The sequence below is a fragment of the Mytilus galloprovincialis genome, chromosome 14 (assembly GCF_965363235.1).
Source record: "Mytilus galloprovincialis chromosome 14, xbMytGall1.hap1.1, whole genome shotgun sequence".
NCBI lineage: Eukaryota > Metazoa > Mollusca > Bivalvia > Mytilida > Mytilidae > Mytilus > Mytilus galloprovincialis.
This window is the reverse complement of record NC_134851.1, coordinates 6184086-6205445: the sequence shown is the minus strand read 5'-3', so window position 1 is coordinate 6205445 and position 21360 is coordinate 6184086. Positions and strand designations below refer to the sequence as shown.

General features: G+C 31.6%; 1 protein-coding gene across 2 annotated transcripts in view; it reads left to right on the top strand.

The window, feature by feature from the left end:
* LOC143058975 (E3 ubiquitin-protein ligase DZIP3-like) overlaps positions 1 to 20338 on the top strand; it is a 79930-nt gene extending 59592 nt beyond the window's left edge. Inside the window, exons 7-8 of one of the 2 annotated variants that reach the window (XR_012973312.1) lie at positions 16639 to 16754; positions 20044 to 20338. Coding sequence is in view for 1 of the 2 variants with exons in the window: in XM_076232458.1 (XP_076088573.1) it covers positions 726 to 833 (108 nt within the window). In the remaining variant the exon portion in view is untranslated. Of the gene's footprint in view, positions 1 to 725; positions 2282 to 16638; positions 16755 to 20043 lie in introns of those variants that run through there. The other variant, XM_076232458.1, reaches the window with a different exon arrangement.
* The last annotated feature ends 1022 nt before the right edge of the window (positions 20339 to 21360 follow it).

Sequence of the window (21360 nt, the reverse complement as noted above, 5' to 3'; positions counted from 1 at the left end):
GGTATTGGAATGTACATTCAATGTGTATTGATGCGTTCACAGTCTTTTGGCAACGTTTAAATGGGTGGTATGTTCCCCCAGTTTGCCTATTATTGGAAGTCCTTATGTATACATGCAGCAGTTTAAGGCATATTTTACTATTATTTTACCTTTGTGGAGATCGGCGTATTACTAGCCGTTTTTATATACTAAAGGAGATAGATTAATTGATCAGAAGGTATAAATGGGTGGTATGTTCCCCCAGTTTGCCTATAATTGAAAGTCCTTATGTATACATGTACAAAGCATATAGTACTATTATTTTACCTTTGTGGAGATCGGCGTTTTACTAGCCATTTTTATGTCCAAAAAGAGATATATTTATTGATCAGGTGTTGGGTTTACATACCTACCTACTAACAAAGCTAATTTTTTACCTGGTAGAGGGAACAAATCGGCCTTTGGTATATTGATTTACCATTTAGGGTGTTGGCTATTATAATGGAGTTTAGGGTGACATTACATTAACTAGTATTAACTTGGTGATAGTTTTCATGTTGAAATTAACTAGTATTAACTTGGTGATAGTTTTCATATATTGGGGTCTTTTTTATTGCATGTGCTATATTGTATTTTGTCATTTTATTGGTATATTATGTATTGTATTGATGAACTATGTCAAAACGTGGAAGGAACCACATATCAATTTAAAATTATGTTATTAAATACATGTATGTTTTTTACAGGTGTTCAGAAACGATATTGCTTTATCTTGTCCTGTATGTGATGCATACTATAGTATAAAGGGGCGCACTCGATTATTGGTGAAGATTCTCCAACAGATTCTCAATTAGAGAAATATGTGTTTGAGGATGTTAAAAAGAAATTAGGCTCACACATGTGGAAGGAAGAGCCGATGAGTTATTACAGGATGCGTATAATAAGTTATTTTGTGCATATAATCGTTTTACACAACGTACCATTTGTGCGTGTATATTGAGATATCTAGGCTTTATGCGTGTATCAGAATTGTTGAATTTGCGTTATTATTAAATTAATTGCAAGTCAACACACATTTCAATTTTTATCGAAAAAACGGATATTTACAGAGATGGAAACTGGTTTATTATTGTGAAGAACGTCACAACTTTGCGTCCAGTCCTAATTTGGAATTATATATGCATGCAGTAGCATTTAATCTGATTAAAATTTGTATTCATTCGGGAATTTGTCACAAGTGAAGAATATTGTGTTTTGCGTTCAACAAATAAGCCTTTAAGCTATACAAGGATGAGGGAACTTTCTTTGATGCAATTTCTCCATTTGTTCCCGATATAAAAACATAGGGATTATATAGTATCTTGTGGTGCTATTACCGCTGCAAGGTTTGATTTTTCAGAGAGACTTTTTAAACGTCATGGACGTTGGAAGTCGGACACTTCAAAGGATGGCTATGTGAAAGACGATTTATCAGAACGTCGGATTGTTAATTAGAATTTGGTAAATGAATATCTTTTTTGTTTTATTTACATTTTGGACTATATAATTTTCCATACATAGTAATAAATAGCTTCCCATTCTTTGGGTTCAGCATCGGCGTTGTCGTGCGACTATCCACTTTACAAAGTCTTTAGTATTTATTATAGCCTTTTATGGCGTGTATATTCAGAGTGTATTTGTATACTTGGATATTTGGTACAAGTATTGGTTATACTTGGATATTTGGTACAAGTATTGATTATACTTGGTTATTTGGTGCAAGTATTGGTTTTATGTCTACATTGATGGGTGGTTTATACCAGGAGAATTATAATTTCATTCGTTTAAACGGACAGTGCATTAGAATGAAATTAATTTCTCCTGGGTGTTTCATCATATGTAGCATAGAGGGCGTAATGTTTTCCTGCTTCAAAATTATTTTCGCGGTATTTTATTGCCTATGTAATCATTCAGCACGACATCGTCAATCTGAGCAGTCGAATTTTCTTGGTAAAATTTTAATTCTGGTTGAAGTTTATTAAGCTTTGTATTTGGAGACTTTTTGTTTGACACTGATGTTTGAATTATATATTATATGTGTAGATATATATGTATGAATTGTGTTTATTTCTTATTAAATATAGAGCATCGGCGTTGTCGTGCGACTATCCACTTTACAAAGTCTTTAGTATTTATTATAGCCTTTTATGGCGTGTATATTCAGAGTGTATTTGTATACTTGGATATTTGGTACAAGTATTGGTTATACTTGGATATTTGGTACAAGTATTGATTATACTTGGTTATTTGGTGCAAGTATTGGTTTTATGTCTACATTGATTGGTGGTTTATACCAGGAGAACAACAATCGGAGGTTATACACCATGCGGAAGGGGCAATTGTAAGTGCTGCAGAGTCGCCACTATCGAAACCCAATTCGTCAGCACAGTCACAAAGAAAAAATACAACATATTCATAACATCAAATTGCAAAACGCAAAATTGCATTTATGTTCTAACGTGTGGAACTTGCAAAATACAATATGTTGGTGAAACAGAAACACCATTTAACATCCGACTAAATAACCATCGGTCATTTTATACAAAAGAAAGGAACTGCACAATTACAAGACACCTTTTAAGAGCAGGACATGATTTTGAAAACGTCACATTTCAAATTATTGAGAAAAATCAAAATTGGGATACACGAGGAAGACAAAAAAAGAGAGAGATTTTGGATGCACCAGTTACGAACTCTTGAACCTGATGGACTCAATGAGAGAGACGAAAAAAGATTTAAAAACAAATCAAAACCATAATTATCTTGAAATCATACAAATTAATTTATTGAAATTCATACAATTAATCGAACATCTATAAATGTGTTAAACTTTTATTCCAACTTCATGTAGTTGTAGCTACAAACATATTTTATGCAACATCAATCAATATGTTACACTTTTCTTCAACTCTTGTATAGGTTAAGCTACAAAAATATTTTTTTGTCATGCATCCGATTTCACCTTGAGAGATGCACACGCCTGATGAAGCTTATTTGCTTAGCGAAATATTGCGTATTTCTATTTAACATCTAATAGAACTTTTTAATGTATTAATTAGTGTGTTTAAGTTATATTCTTAGACATATATATATATATATATATATATATATATGAATGAATGAATAAATAATTTATTAAAGTGCAACCTGAATTGCCATTATATAATACATATGATATGAACATTGTTATTTCAGCCAGCCTTATAGGCTTACGAAGCACTGTCATTTTAAAACATTATTATACATGTATAGCTACATTTGATTTGATATAAAATATTAAGTTTATATATATATATTTATAAGTGCGTTTAAATAGCAGCACATGACAATGTGGTCGAAGGAATTGTTTGTGTTGTAAAGCTGCCAATACAAGCAGTTCTTTCATCAGCTCCGTTACTAAACAAAATTATACCATCTACTCTAATTCCAACTGTAAAACGGAGAACTCAATTTATATATTAACATGTGACACTTGTGGCATTCAGTATGTGGGAGAAACAATGGACAAATTTAATATTCGGCTCAATAACCATCGTTCATCGTACAAAACCAACAAAAACTGTCCTCTCACAAGACATCTTCGTTCAACGAAACATCCTTTTGATAATGTTACTTTCCAAATTATAGAAGTCAACACCGAGTGGGAAACCACGGCGAGAAGGAGAAGAGAAAACTTTTGGATCCACCAACTCCACACTTTAGAACCTGATGGTCTTAACGAAAAAGACGAAAAAAGATACAGGAAAGATAAAGAATAATTTAAAACAAAGCATCGTCCTGTTAATCCCGTAATATTGGCCAATGGACGTTGCTAACTTTACCTACCAATTATTTATTTTCAAGGTAGCTAAATCCAAGTGCAACATATACATTGAGCTGCAAAATGTTTTTATTTTCAAAGCAGCTAAATGCACGTGCTCATAGACATTGAGCTGCAAATTTTTCTTATTTTCAAGGCAGCCAAGTGCAACATATACATTGAGCTGCAAAAGTTTCTTATCATCTCCGATTTCACCTGGATAGATGCACGCTTGATAAAGCTAGTTGGTCTAGCGAAATATTGCGTTTATTTTCATCATTTTATAAATATTTTAAACATTCTTATATTTACATACTAAATAGTGTGTTAAAATTACATTGTTAGGCAATCTATATATATTTATATATATATATATATGTACATGTCTCGTGTATTATTCATTCGTTTGTTTAAATTCTGAAGTATGTGGCTTTACTAACAGGACTATACGCATTTAACTCAAGTCGATAAAGTTTGAAACAAAAAAAAAACGATAGATACATCGAGGTAGTTTTACTTGTGTGATTTACCTGTACAAAGCTCGGGTCTCATCAATGTTTAAAACGAATTAACGCATTTTTGAAATAGTTTAACGGGGGCGTGGCCTATTATTTTGACGCATCTTACCACCATCTGTATTTCCAAGGATTTGTATAGTTAGAAGGATTGGAATCTCGTGGGCTTTTGCATAGACTGTAGTATAATATCTTATGCGGCGCGAGATTTTGTGAGATTACCCGTGATGCATCTGGAAAATGCTAAACGTACCTTGATTAATGGCGGACATTTGCATCACCTAAACAAACTGACACCCGATATGTAAGTATTACAATCCATATTTATCAAATTTTATGCTTGAAATAAGAAGTTTAAAATGGTTCTGGTGTAATAAATAACTTTTACGATCGCAGTAAGAGTACACGGCTCCATAGAATGAATTTGCATAATGACCGAAGTGACCTCACCCTATCCCGCCTATTGGGCGGTCCTAACATCATTTTCTATTTTTTTACTCCTTCCTCAAAATACGGAGATGAGTGATAAAATTTATATTTTCTGAAAGGTCTATGATTTCTTCGTGTATTGAGTAAATTTCGTAGTGATTGATGCATTCGTTTTCCTAATTTTTCCGTTTCTTTGAGCTGATTACAACAAAAATGGCGTTCTGGAGCGAAAATGGGGGTGGCTTAGGAAAATTGAATAAAGTTCTTCAATTGGCCTAGATTGATGTTCAAACTTGTTTCTAAACGTAAAACATAAGTGATAAAGTGTATAGAAGAAAGCTCAAATCGCTAAATAAGGTAATTGTGATACTTTTCTGTCTTGAAATATCAATGTGGTTCTCAGATGAATCGCAATTTACCAGGAGGGGATCCAGTTGTCATAATCAGCTGATACTTCCTTCCTGTTTCAACCGAAATGAAACCATTAAACCATGTGTTTTGAAGTAGTTGAACGTCAATTTTAACAAGCCATGTTCCATAGAAAACACCATAGTTGCATGGATGGTAAGCTTTTCAAATGTCCATCCCAATGCCGGCAACTGACCTTCTTAGTAAATCACGTTGTCGTTCTGTACAAATGAATGTACTTTTTTACTGACGTTAATACACCAACACAGCTCATCTGCCTAAATAATGCATAGGTAGTGCTGTTTTTGTCTTCATTATAAATCATTACCACCCAGCTTTATTATGCATGGTATTGTTATGGACTCCCTTCATCTCTATCTGTTTATACCACAGATCACATGCATTACAGAGGGGGGATAGGAGGGGTCCTGATCCCGAACTCCCGGACTTAAAAAAACGTAGTCCCGAGGTCCCGAATTTAAATAAAGTAAATCCCATCGTCCCGAAATCCGAAAAAAAGGATTCCCGGATCCCGAAAGTGTCAATCACAAAATCCCGAGCTTAAAAACACCCGATCCCGGAGTCCCGATAAAGGTCCTATCCCCCCTCATTACAAGTTAAACATTTTATACAAGGCTACATTATTTTTTACCTTCAACGGCGTCAAATTAAACATTAAAAAGGCCTTGCAAGATGTTTTTTGCAACGGTGTCAAAGAAAAAAAGAAAAATAGCCTTGCAAGGTATCTTCATGCATAGCCGTCAAGCAAAAAAATATTGTACCCTTTTAGACTGGTTATTTATTATATTTTGTAGTGTACTGTATCTTAATTTTATGATCCATTACCCCATAAGATAAATCGTCGGCTATTATTCAGTTATTTTATATATATATATTTTTAGAAAGACCCAAATAGTTCCAGTTTTTTTCCTCAATCACTCAATATTAAATTTTCTCATATTTTTTTATTGTTTAATTTCAATATTGTGAAGATTTGAAAATTTCAATTTGTCGTTTGAACACTCACATGCATGTTATGACAATGTGCTACATAATTAATGATTCATTTAGGTCCTGCATTACCTATTATAATATGTAAATGTGTAAATACATACATGTAGGTTTGTAGTTAAGCAAGCACCATTAAATTAAAGTATGATTTTTTTTGGTTGCGACATCAAATGATCCTACAATATTGAAAATATAAAAAAAAATTAGAAACATTGCTACATGTAGATAATTCCTGAATTTGCACAAGCTGGCATATATGTAGCATAAACCCATAGATTAGAAAACTAACATAAATCTTGCAAATATAATTGTTCGAGCAGAGATCTTGAGGGAATATTACTATTGTTAAGACAGATTTGATATTGGAATTATTTAAGCCATATGCTATTGTATTGTTAGTGCCACATGTAACTATATTACACATTTTTTTTCCAGTATTTTCCAAAATGCCCAAACTGGTGAATGTTAAGAAGAAAAGGCCAGGCACAAGAAAAGTCCCCAAAAAAGTCTTAAGCAGTTGACCATTCATGCACTAATCATGTGGACTGACATATGGCAGGTCTTCAAATAGAAATAGTATTGGTACAACTTAATGCGACTATTGACTAGAACGTTCCTCCGAATATCACCTATGGAAAGATATACCAACAGTATTTCATTGGATCATTAACATTCAATCTCTTTTAGCAAAACATGGAGAGCTACACTTTGTGTGTAGGGGAATTTGATAGTGACTTGATAGATAATCATGTGCACGTGATACCAGCTGAACTAGATTATATCTATATTTTAACGTAAAAATAAATCATAGAATATTTTAAATTCCTTTACATGCCAGAATCATTTAATATTTGCCTAATCTGCTTGGTGTTGAGGGTATATTGACTATTCTCTTTCTTGTCACAGACTTTATTTATCCAGTTTTTCATATAAATCTGTGTGATTAATGTCTATGAGGATGTGTAGTAAGATAAGCAAGGACACATAGGATATGATTGAAATGAGACAACTATCCATCTAATATCAAATGAAGATTTTAAAAACTAGTTGTCTACATGTATAATAGATGAATGAAACCAACAGTCCATACATAAAACATGTAAAAAAAAAATAGTTTGTATACCAAATTTAAAGTTAAGACATAAAAGTTTAGAGGTGTGGTATGATTGTCAATCGAATGAGACAGCTCAGTTCACCAAAGTTCAAATGATGTTGATGTCCCGGTAAGCAATTATTCAATCAATCTTTATTTCTTATCTTGATAGACAAAGGTTATTGTTTTACATGTATATTTGTAATTGTGCGCTATAAAGTCAATACAAGCCAAAATTGTACAAAAAGTATCTACTGTTAGACATTAAACATTTTTGTCATGTTTACAAAGACAGTTATTGATAAATATCTAGTCGCCACAGTTAAGACCTAGCAAGCATTAAAGTTACTAACAGAAAAGTAAGACTTTTATTTTAATTCTTGATGTAATCTGCTGTTACTTACCTCCTATGTACAGTCAGAAAAAGATGAAAGAAGTCTTCTTTGATATATGACAAGTCGCTCTTTTCAAGTTAACTTCTGTATAATACATAACAGGAATAATTTCATGATTGACTACTTGAGTGGCCGTTATGACAGAGAGCTGACACTATAAGGTTGTCCTATTTAATTCATGCACAAATTGAGTTAAGTACTCTGACAAGAAAGAAAAGTTCATTTAAAGATGTAATGTTATTTATTTAATAGTACAATTAAAAACATTGCTTGCAGTACACACTGGCTAACATGTCTTTAATGCCTTTTATCATGGTTATGATGATTGGAACCGGCTAGCTACATAAAGAGTAACATGCAGATCGAGGCAGTTTGATAGGGTTTAGCACTGGGCCCCCTCATTAACAGTACTTGTCCCAACCTTATGAAAACGATCAGCCACTGACATGTATATAAAACGCAAATTATGCAGTGAATCGTCCTGTAATGTGTGGTCAATTCTTTTTTGCCACAAATATGGTTTTGCACCTGTTTCCCACAGAGGGATAGTTTCCGAAATTGAAAATAGCTATAATGACATCATTTACAAGAACGAGATTTTGTTTTCATTTCTTTGGCAATTGACTGAAAATAAAAATTTACAGAAGTTTCATACAAACACATTGTCAACTGTCGTAATACACATTGCGTTACAATGTCCATCAAATAAAGCACTTAAATTACGCTTTTTGTCAATTGAAAATTAAGTGGTAATCAATAATAATTACATTTAAGAATGAATAAAGTCCGTAACCATAACAATATTATCTATACGTGACAAAAATAAGAAAACAACTCGATACATGTGTACAAAAATTACGTTCCGATATCGTAAGTGACGAGTACAAAATGTAGAAGTAGTGGCGAGTAGTGCGAAGTCTCGCCGCGGAAGAGATTACGATAAACCGCGAGATTCCAATCCTTCTAACTATACAAATCCTTGGTATTTCAATTGATTGATCGCAGCTAAATCTATTTGACTGGCGTTAAAATGAATTGTTATGAATTGAAATGAATTATATATAATTTTTAATTTTTGTCATTCTTTATCAAATGATGATAATCTCATTTAAATAATTCATTTTTTTACATAAATAAGGCCGTTAGTTTTCTCGTTTGAATTGTTTTACATTGTCTTATTGGGGCCTATTTTAGCTGACTATGCGGTATGGTTTTTGCTCATTGTTGAACGCCGTACGGTGACCTATATTTGTTAATGTTTGTGTCAATTTGGTCTTTTGTGGATAGTTGTCTTATTGGCAATCATACCACATCTTCTTTTTTTTTTTATATTAACACGTTTTTGTCCGTTCAAGCTAAATTCGGGCTACTAGCACTAGTAACCCGAATTTAACTTGATCGGAAAAAAACGCATTAACGCTGTTTAAATGAGATTAACCGTCATTTGATAAAGATTGACAAAAATTAAAAATCATTTTTAATTGATTTCAATGCATATCAAATCATTTTAATGCCAGTCAAATAGATTCGCTTGCAGTCGTTCAATTTAATTCAAGTTGGCGGTAAGTTACGTCAAACAAATAGGCCACGCCCCCGTTAAACTAATTCAAACTGGTATTAATTCGTTTTAAACCGTGTTGAGACCCGAGCTTTTAACAGGTAAATCACTCAAGCAAAACAACATCGATGTATCTTTCGTTTATTTGTTTCAAACTTTATCGACTTATATATATATATAAATGCGTGTATTCTTATTAAAGTCATATACCTATCACAATTTAAACAAATGAATGATCAATACACGTAACATATAAGGAATTTAAATAAAAAAATAAAATATTGATGTACGGTTTAAAAAATTTAAAACTTGTGAATCTGTTAAAAATAAAATAGTTAGATGTTTAACATATTTTTAATTTGCCCAAATGCAGTAGATCTTTATCTCACATATTCGTTTCAAAACTTGCTGAGTGCTATGAAAACTTGTGACAAGTCAGTAATGTATGGTCCATTGCAATGACTTACGAAACTTTAGGTGTTCTTGTATATTTCCGTATCTCTTTTTCTGTCTTACTATAGTGTACTCGTAAATTAAATATAGACACGGAAATTAAAGTTACTTAGTTAGTTAATAATAGTTTAAATCGATGTATCTTATATTTTCGGTCAACAACAAATATTCCCTAGCTGTATATTGATATATGAAATAGCTTGTAATAAAAGCAATGTTGTGTTAAATAATAAAATTAATGAAGATAATGTTGACATTTGTTGAATTTAATAAACAGTTAAGTCTTGCACAACTTTGTAAATGAAGGAACAGCTCAATAAACTTTTAAAACTGTGTTTCAAATTGTAATATCGGTCACTGACGCGAAACAGGCGTTCATTGTGGAAAAGCAGCACAATACGAAAATTGTCAATTGTGGTTCCGATTCTGTAAAGGGATTATTGTGCTGTCATGCACCGTGACGTACAAAACGTCTTGCTATAAATGAACATATATTCTGTTTATATGAGATAAATTTTAGTCTGCGATAACGATGGGTTGGTTGATTTAAGTTTTACGACCTTGACTCTAAGTCGACATTATCTTACGTCTAATGCATTTAAAAAAAAACGTATATTTACGTTTAGGACATTTAATATAAGTCTACCTACCAAATTAAAATCAACATAACATTATTAAAATAAACAAGAATGGGAAAGAAACAATTATGCATTGTTGCTCTGATATAATTTTTATTAACTATATTTGAGCGGTAATGTCTTAATAAAAACTGATTATCGTAAACATAAAATATTTCATCTAGATGCTTTCGTTGAAGTTCGCGTTACATATCAAAATGAATTTCATTGGTTAAAATGTTTGCAAACTTTCAATCAAGGTGTTCTCATCGAGGTCCGCGTTCATGTTTCAATTCAATACACAATATTTCATCTACTAGGTGCTTTCGTTGAAGTTCGCGTTACATAGTAAAATGAATTTCATTGGTCAAAAATATGAAGGTATTTTTCATGATTTTAATTAAATTTTAGAAAAAAGATATTATTTTAATAATGTTATTTTTAAAATTAACGTGCATTTAACGTCTACCAAATTTCGGTGATTTATGCATGAACCATTATCATAAGTTTCACGTGTAACCAACCAGTATAAGCAAGTTTCAAGTATTTCAAATGACAATTTACACTTAGACTATAGTCACACAGTAGGACAGTAAATGAACAACAAAAGACAAGTAAATCAGAAACATGCATGGATCACGCAAAAACATGCAGGGGCGACACCGGAGTAATGGGAGTTTGATTCTTGCATGACATTCGCCGTGAAAACAATTTGATATGAAGACAAGCCTTTGTTTCAACTTTGTTTTAAAATTTCCAACATAAGGCTGTTACGGCCCAGGTCAATGTTCTTAAGCATCACATATTTTTCTTTCATTTTATTGTTAGCATTCTTAAATAAATATTCACATATTATAGATTATATTTTTTATAATTTCTTTTTTGTTCAATTTCAGTTAAACACTATTTCTGATTTCTTTTTTATAAATTTTAAATGTCTTTTTCTTTTTTTCTTCATCTTTTTGAAACCCTGGTTTTGTATTACCACTGACCAGTTCAGTAAAGAAACAGCTGCTTCATGTTTGCATAAATGTGTTTGTAACCAATCTATAGCTAACATGCTATTATTTCCATATTTTTTATTCCGTGTCTATATATAGTCTCGATCCGGGAGACAAGATTTATTTTGTCTGTTGGTTGCTTGGCTAGCGTAAAATAATCGATTTACCTCATACTTTGAAGTTAGATGGGGATTGTTTTTAAATAAATGCTTTAATTTTAGTAATCTCTGATGTATTTATGATGGCTTGGTTTGAAGCGAGAACAGACGAAATATGCGGACTAGTCCTTAAATTAAAGGATGCGAAAAGATATATTAATGTAACTTTTTCAAAGTTCAAGTTGATCAATTATTGATTTAAGTGAATAAATCAAATTTATTTTCTCGAGGAATAAATCAAATCAGGAACATATATATTGTTAGGTATACTGTTCCCAAATTGAATAGTATACACATCCTAGTTCTTATATTATAGTAATAATTATTCATCGGCGAAAAGGATAGTATCTTTATTGTGTTGGAAGAATCGTAAAAGTGTTTTATTTTCTAAATTCTATTTATTTACTCGGACATCGTAGAGTTTAAAATTCTTCTTTTTTTACCATATTGGACTTCATATTGTGTATTGAATTGAAACACGAACGCGGACCTCGATGAGAACACCTGGATTGAAAGTTTGCAAATATTCGGACCAATGAAATTCATTTTACTATGTAACGCGAACTTAAACGAAAGCACCTAGATGAAATATTGTGTATTGAATTGAAACATGAACGCGGACCTCGATGAGAACACCTGGATTGAAGGTTTGCAAACGTTCCAACCAATGAAATTCATTTTGATATGTAACGCGAACTTCAACGAAAGCACCTAGATGAAATATTTTATGTATACGACAATTAGTTTTTATTAAGACATTACCGCTCAAATATAGTTAATGTAAAACTTAAATCAACCAATCCATCGTTATCGCAGACTAAAATTTATCTCATATAAACAGAATATATGTTCATAGCAAGACTTTGTGTACGTCACGGTGCACGACAGCACACTAATCACTGTACAAAATCGGAACCCCAATTCACAATTTCGTATTGTGCTGTTTTCCACAATTTACGCCCGTTTCGTGTCAGTGACCGATATTACAATTTGACACAGTTTTAAAAGTTTATTGAGCTGTTCCTTCATTTACAATGTTGTGCAAGACTTAACTGTTTATTAAATTCAACAAATGTCAGCAGTATCTTCATTAATTTTATTATTTAACACAACATTGTTTTTATTACAAGCTATTTCATATATCAATATACAGCTAGGGAATATTTGTTGTTGACCGAAAATATAAGATACATCGATTTAAACTATGTGAAAAATAAATAATTTTTGGAAGTTACTTTAATTTCCGTGTCTATATTTAATTTACGAGTACACTATAGTAAAACAGAAAAAGAGAAACGGAAATATACAGGAATACCTAAAGTTTCGCAAGTCATTGCAATGGACCATACATTACTTACATGTCACAATTTTTCATAGCACTCAGCAAGTTTTGAAACGAATATGTGAGATAAAGATCTACTGCATTTGGGCAAATTAAAAATATGTTAAACATCTAAATATTTTATTTTTAACAGATTCACAAGTTTTGAATCTTTTAAACCGTGCATCAATATTTTATTGTTTTATTTAAATTCCTTATATGTTACGTGTATTGATCATTTATTTGTTTAAATTGTGAAGTATATGACTTTAATAAGAATACACGCACTTATATATATATAAGTCGATAAAGTTTGAAACAAATAAACGAAAGATACATCGATGTTGTTTTGCTTGAGTGATTTACCTGGTAAAAGCTCGGGTCTCAACACGCTTTAAAACGAATTAATACCAGTTTGAAATAGTTTAACGGGGGCGTGGCCTATTTGTTTGACGTAACTTACCGCCAACTTGAATTAAATTGAACGACTGCAAGCGAATCTATTTGACTGGCATTAAAATGATTTGATATGCATTGAAACAAATTAAAAATGATTTTTAATTTTTGTCAATCTTTATCAAATGACGATTAATCTCATTTAAACAGCGTTAATGCGTTTTTGTCCGATCAAGTTAAATTCGGGTTACTAGTGTAGTGAGACGGTCACTAACAGGTCTTCAATGCAGCGAGAAATGCCCGCACTCGGAGGCGTTCTTCAGCTGGCCATAAACATATATATATATATACTTGTTCAGAGATAATGAACGCCATACTAAACTCCAAATTGTACACACAAAACTAAAATTTCAAATACTACAAGACTAACAAAGGCCAGATGCGCCTGACTTCGGACAGGCCCAAAAATGCGGCGGGGTTAAATATGTTCATGAGATCTCAGCATGTCCAATTGACATAGTTCTTTTGTTTATTGGTACTAAAAATGATCTTAAAGACTTTGAACATATGTATGCGACTATAGAAAAGAAGGATATCTGTTTAATTTATAATTTCAGAGATGCACCTATTTGAGAATTTATTAATTCAAAAGACAACTTTCGAGTTCGATGCATTTCCGTCAAAAAGTTCTGGTTTCAATGAATATCATGCGTGCGTTTAGGGGCATTGTCACTTCCGTTCCAATGTTGAGCGAGTGGCCTGGATAACTATAAAGTTATATTGCACGAACAATTCGGCAAATTAAATTCTAATATTTATTAATAATGTCATTTATATAATTGACAATAAGCACTGCTGTCATTTGGGAATTGTAATTAAGTACTTACAAAACAAACCTTATTATTAGTTTATCCTGCTGACGATAACTAAAACGCTTCATGAACGTTTATAGTACATGTATTCAGGCGATCCCTCTATCTGGTAAATGACGTCATCAAGGCGGGCATAATTGACAAGTCTTTTCCGATGACGGATGAACTCGAAAGTGGTATATTAAGATATATGCATAACTTATGTTAAACGTGATACAAATACGCAATTTTTAAGATCCGTCTGCATAATTTCGATAAAATTCTATAATTCGTTGCTGGTAACATTTGCGATAAACAGCAATTTATTGATATTTACATATCATTTAAACAAAAATATATTTTCCTAAAGTAATGTACTGTGTTAGCGCTAGTTGAAATGACAACAAACAAATAGAAAAAATAAACACATAGAATAAGGGTAAGTTTGGCAAAAGTATGAATTATTCTAAGTAATAGTTCTTGTCCAAGGCGGATAACCCTAATCGTTTTGAACGTTTGATCAGCAGTGCTCTTCAGCTTTGTCCTTTCAACTGAGCGTAGCTGGTTAGTCTTGTGTGGACGTAACGCACGTTAACCTGGTATCTTTTTATGGCTATTATTCGTTTGTTTCTCTCCCCTATGTTTTCTCCAATTTATTTGTATTGTAGTCCTGTCATGTAATTTTGTCATTTTAATGTAATAATAAACATTTCCATTTAAGCGTTCAAACCACAATTTTTTTCTTAAAATGCCCTGTACCAAGTCAGGAAGGTGGCATTATGTAGAAATGATGGATTAAACCTGGTTTTAAAGCCCTTGGATGGTGTAATCTTCTCAAAAAGTGTATGGGGTTATGGTGTTTGGTATATGATGCATTGGTGTATGAGGAATGGTGTGATTGTGTAACGTGAGATCGGAAATTAAATAACAGAAATTCCGAGTTCCATGGAAATTTCAAAGCGGAATTACCTTTATAAATTGGAAAACTCGCAGCAAGAGCTCAAAAACATCAATAGAAGGGAAACCAACTCTTATATACATAAATCACTAGAGGCATTGCCTTATGTAGAAATGATGGGTTCAACCTGGTTTTAAAGCCCTTGGATAGTGTAATCTTCTCAAAAGTGTATGGGGTTATGGTGTTTGGTATATGATGCATTGGTGTATGAGGAATGGTGTGATTGTGTAACGTGAGATCGGAAATGGTTTGAACAAATTATATCAAAATTTAAACCTATGCAAAATATTGATAAAAACGGATTTTTAATTTTATACATTTACTTTAAATATTGTGATAAAAAAATCCTTTTTTTTACTAAATTGAAAACAATCGAGTCGCACGCTTTCTTTGTAATTAAATTGCATTATGGATAATTTTGGATGGTGTAGAACAAAATGGTGTATGGTGTAATCTGTAGGTTGTATGTAGGTTTGTCAGGAATATATATTGTATACTGCATTTATATACAGTACATGATATATAAGGCATGAAGATGTTATTGTTACAGATCTGTAACAATAACATCTTCATGCCTTATATATCATGTACTGTAGTACGCCGCTAGATTAAAACTGACGTGGAAAGGTAACACATGCCCACCGAAAGCTCTTTTTTTGAGAGCCCAGGTGGTCGTATGGTCTAGCGGGACGGCTGCAGTGCAGGCGATTTGGTGTCACGATATCACAGTAGCATGGGTTCGAATCCCGGCGAGGGAAGAACCAAAAATTTGCGAAAGCAAATTTACAGATCTAACATTGTTGGGTTGATGTTTAGACGAGTTGTATATACATTATGTACACAGCCATGTATCACCATCATTGATGGCGATCCGATGGATACATCTGTTGTAGGGTTGTCACTGACTCAGACGTACTTATGAATATAATTATTTTCTGTGACTGTATCTTACATTAATTTGTAGGATCCTTTACTATAGATAATTTAGCTGATCTGTAACAATAACATCTTCATGCCTTATATATCATGTACTGTAGTACGCCGCTAGATTAAAACTGACGTGGAAAGGTAACACATGCCCACCGAAAGCTCTTTTTTTGAGAGCCCAGGTGGTCGTGTGGTCTAGCGGGACGGCTGCAGTGCAGGCGATTTGGTGTCACGATATCACAGTAGCATGGGTTCGAATCCCGGCGAGGGAAGAACCAAAAATTTGCGAAAGCAAATTTACAGATCTAACATTGTTGGGTTGATGTTTAGACGAGTTGTATATACATTATGTACACAGCCATGTATCACCATCATTGATGGCGATCCGATGGATACATCTGTTGTAGGGTTGTCACTGACTCAGACGTACTTATATATATATATATATATATAAAACCCTTCATGCCCTTATCAAGAAGTATGTACAAACCTGACTATTGAAAAACCAGTAAAAGATAAAAAAAAAAAGAAAAAAAGAATGATGAATGATCTAAATTATAAAATAATTGATTTATTAAATCTAAAACCGTTTGTGTCATCAAATAAACAACCATTTAAGATAATTATACAATTGGATGGAGAGTTGTCTTATTGGCACTCATTCCACATTTTCCTATATTTATAAAATGAACTAATTTCATTCAAAATATATATTATTATATAATTGCAGGTCTTATGTCATTAGCCGTAGCAATTTACCTTGGTGTTTCTTTATCAGTGGAAGAAGTCAGAAAGATCAATGGCTTTGTGTCCTGTGTAATAAATGGCGTTTTCGAAATATTGAAAGTAAGTCCCTATAATTTTATCAGATAAAAGAATAATGATTGAATGCTGCAAGCAAGTAATTACATAAAAGCACAACTTAAGAAAATTAGGCAAATAACTTAGCAATATCTACTGTGATAGACAAAGATTCTACAAATAATAACTTCAAAGAATCAATAATAATATTCCTCAAAGTTACATCTTTGAATGCGTTATCATCTACTTCAAACATTTTGAAAAAAAGTCGTCCATCTTTAACAATGTTAAATTTTGAATCACGATAATTATTAAAAGAATAAAACAAAATAGATGAAAATAGATAAAAAGCGTTTCCAAATATATATATACAAATTTACTTGAAAAAATATACCAGAATAATGTTGCTGATAAAATGAACTTAAAGTTCTGTAAGCACATTTTAGGCTTAAATAATGCTGTACAATCAGAATTAGATAGATTTCCTATATATTTTAATATTGTTATATCTATGATAAGCAATCTGCATAGATTACATCATTGTTTCTCAAATTTTTTGAAAGAAGTGTTTTTATGTAACAAAAATATGCATGAAAAAAACACTATGACATGGTATTCCTCTGTTTAATTTATTTTACAAAAGCTTGAATTGAAAGAAACATATTGTATTGATTATTCAATTAATAGATTAAAACAACTTATTATGAAAAAGTTATAAATAAACTCATCATAGATACCAGGCCTAAATTTTATATACACGCCAGACGCGCGTTTCGTCTCCAAAAGACTCATCAGTGACGCTCGAATCCAAAAAAGTTAAAAAAGCCAAATAAAGTACATTGTTTTTAAAAGCATGGTACAATGATAAAGATAATGTTACTGGAAAGCTAGATATATATTTTTCTCACAAAAGAAATTTCCAAATGGAAAAATATCTTGATATTCAAAGTTTTCAATCAAGACAAATATTATGTAAATTTCGCATCAGTGCCCACCAATTACGAGTAGAAAAAGAGCGACATAAGAACAAACCTATAGATAGGTCACAGAGGACTTGTAATTTTTGTTCTCATAATGATATAGAAGATGAGTTTCATTTATTAATAAACTGTCCATTGTATAATCAATGTCGGGAATCATTGTTTGCACAAGCTCAGGACTGAGGACTGTCAAAATGTTAAGAACTTAGACTTCAAATCAAAATGTTTATGGTTAATGACCACTGAAGATAAACATATACTTAAAAAGTATTTTCTTATCCAGAGTTTTGAATTGAGATCCACAAATTCTGTAAATGGTTAAATCTCTTTTAGAGTATCCATATATATTTTAAATTAAAAAAATTAAATTTAAATACATATTTCCCTATCTATGTGTATGCATATTTCATCTATTAATATGTAAATGCTTATATAAGCATTTAAAAAAAAACTGCAGGCAAATCTTTAAGTTGCTTATCATATTCTTGTAATTGTAAAAAAAACATAATTATATACATAAATATCTAGAAATTGGTTGTTGTGTGTACATGGGAGAAAACTACCCTTATATCTAATCAGTCGGGGCTGCATTTCATTTTTATGCAGCTCAAAACACCATATATGTTTAAAAGGGAATAATCCTTACAGAAATTGCTTGTCTCCCATATTACTTTCTGTTCCATGTGCATGCAATAACTGTTCAGTGTTCTATTGTGATGTATTTTATTTTATTATTTCATTGTTATAACACAAATCATTGTAATCATTGTATGAAATTTAAAACCCACAAGGGTCCATAATTGGATTAATAAAGTATTCGTATTCTTATTCTTATTCTTATAAGAAATAGTAAAACCGGATATTGATATTTGATGAACTGTTTATACTCCTACAATTAAAACAAATAGAGAATATAGTCTGAAATAATCTCTCAAATTAGTTATCTAAATGTCGTAAGCATATAAAATTTCACTATGCACGGCACGGTTTCAAAAATCCCCCCTAAAAACACATACTATTATACATGTTATATGAATAAGTAAAACCATGAAAACACCATAAAGGAACACTTTTAAATTTGATGAAATATTTATACCTTAAATCAAGACAAATAATAAATTTAGTCTGAAATACTTTTTCAAATAGTTTTTTTTTTATCTAAATGTCGTAAGCATATAATATTTAACTCTGCACGGTTTATGAGATATTTCCCTTCCTCTCCAAAAAAAAAACCCCAACACAAAACCTACTATATAGTCAGTCATAAAAAAACCCCGAGTAAATTGATTCAAAAAACAAAACCAACAACAAGTTTTATGTTTTCAAAATACGCTATTTACCACATATGTGACACACAAAACAGAAAGTTTCGATATCTGCTAAATACTGTCAAACCGCTTACAACGTTTCCAAATGATAATTATATAAAAACTATCCGTTTTGATAAGCAGCATATGACATTACTAAGTTGTAAAACTTGTGTCTGATCCATTTGTTATTTTGAAAAATAGAATGTGTTTAAACTAGCAGATGACGTAACAATACCGCGACCGGTCTGTCGTTTCATTAAACAATCGCTTTCAATTTGTCATTGAATTAAGCGTGCAAAAACTAACGGATCAGGTGATAACGGTGACGTGAGTTTCATAATATACATAGAAAAAGACGAAACAGAAAGAGCAAATACAATTTCAACAAGTTATCACTGTGTAATAATTGCTTATTAAATATTATCAATAAACGAAACTTTCGTATTTTCTGAAATAAAATGCATTGTTCATACACGCATGTGTTTTAGATGAACATGATGAAGGCAATATATGTGTTGTCAATAACTAATGAAATTGAAAATAAATTATAGGCTTACAGTAATTTAAGTGTTATTCTATAATATCTATAAATTTCTCTAATTCTATGGAAATATATCCCTTTCCGAACCCATTGTATAATTTTTTTTAATCAACGTAACCACCGGTGATCTCAGAAGATGATTGGCTGAGTCAAAGGTTCATAACCTTTCTCAGCTCCCTGAAATGACCAAAATGTTCTAACAGGTGTTCATGAAATTGACAACCTCGTGGAAAATGGAAGGCACTCGAAGGGGATTTTGGTTTAGAAAAAAAGGAAATTTTTCTTTTAATCATTAGAGAAACAGATTATTACATAGTAACACGTGGATTATCGGATTTATCCCATCTCGATAGTTAAATTATCAATTTAAAAGTCCTCGACGAGACCCAGACTTTAAAATTGATAATTTAACTATCTCGATTGGATAAATCCGATAATCCACTTGTATCAATGTAATAATCTATATATATCTTTATTATTTTGAAAGTTTACTTCTATTGCAGACGATTGGATATATTTATTACGAACACAAAGTAGGTTGTCCGCCGACTGACGTCTTCTTCGGGACCAATAAAAAAATTCAGCGATGCAAGGATATCTAGACGTTTACATCGTCGAATTGATGCCAACGGCCACGAAACTAGACGATTATCACACACATTGCATGTCTAATGCGGATTTAAGTAACGATAAACTTTTGTCTGATCTTCAATAAATAAGTGTGTATGTATGTTCATCTAGTAATTCAAATCGATACATATAAATGTTCTTTCACAATTATTTTGTTGTTACCTATGAATTGGCAAATAGTTATGTATTAGATAATTATAATAAACATATTGAATATATTAAATGTTTTATTTTTTATGCCAATTGAATCAACTCTTTTCTCCAGATAATGCCTATAGAGATTCAGATATATTACAGCTGTTTCCCCCTGGATTATATTGTTAATAACGTTTGATCGTGACAGTTTAGTTGGACTTCCCCTTTTTGAATTTATCTCCTAGTATATTATATCAATAAGGCTTGATCTATATAAGAAAATGTGGTATGAGTGCTAATGAGACAACACTCCATCCAAGTAAAATGTTGTGAAAGTAAACCACTTCAAAAAATAGTATGTATAGTTTTTTTTTCTTACACAGACAACTATAGTACGGTAACAAATAAGGGAAATTTGAAAATTTAATTGTCTAATATAACTTACTTTTTTTTTTTTTTTTTTATCTTAATGTGTAGATAAATATGGTAGCCTTTGATTTAAGCATATCTTAGAGTGCGAAAATGCTTCAGGGTCAAAAGGGGATTTAAAAAAAAAAATTAGGAAATTATAAACATTTTGCACAATATTTCTGATTATTTTTATTGTCAGATATAAATGATACGTACTGTCGCTTGCAACATACAAGATAATGAAAACAATATCTGTATCTACGTACATTATAGACAAAAACTATTTGAAAGATTAAGCTTTGCAATAATATAAGGATATTTTTGGGAAAGCTTTCTAAATTTATAATCTTGGTACCTTTGATAACTATCATCATAAATGGATATTACACAATCATTCATGTAAATGACATTTTGAATATGTATAAACCTTTTGTATTAAACACATTCGAAATCAATAATAGCAAATAGTTGTATCAAATACATCATTTACATATAGAATTCATAATTTGTTTCTATGAAATATGTATGGAAAAAAACTATTGTGCAGTTTTGGAGTTACGATTCTTTTACTGTCAATCTTACTTATTGGATTTCATTCTGCGAATGCTTTTTGATTGTGCATATTTTTAGCAATGATGTTGAAA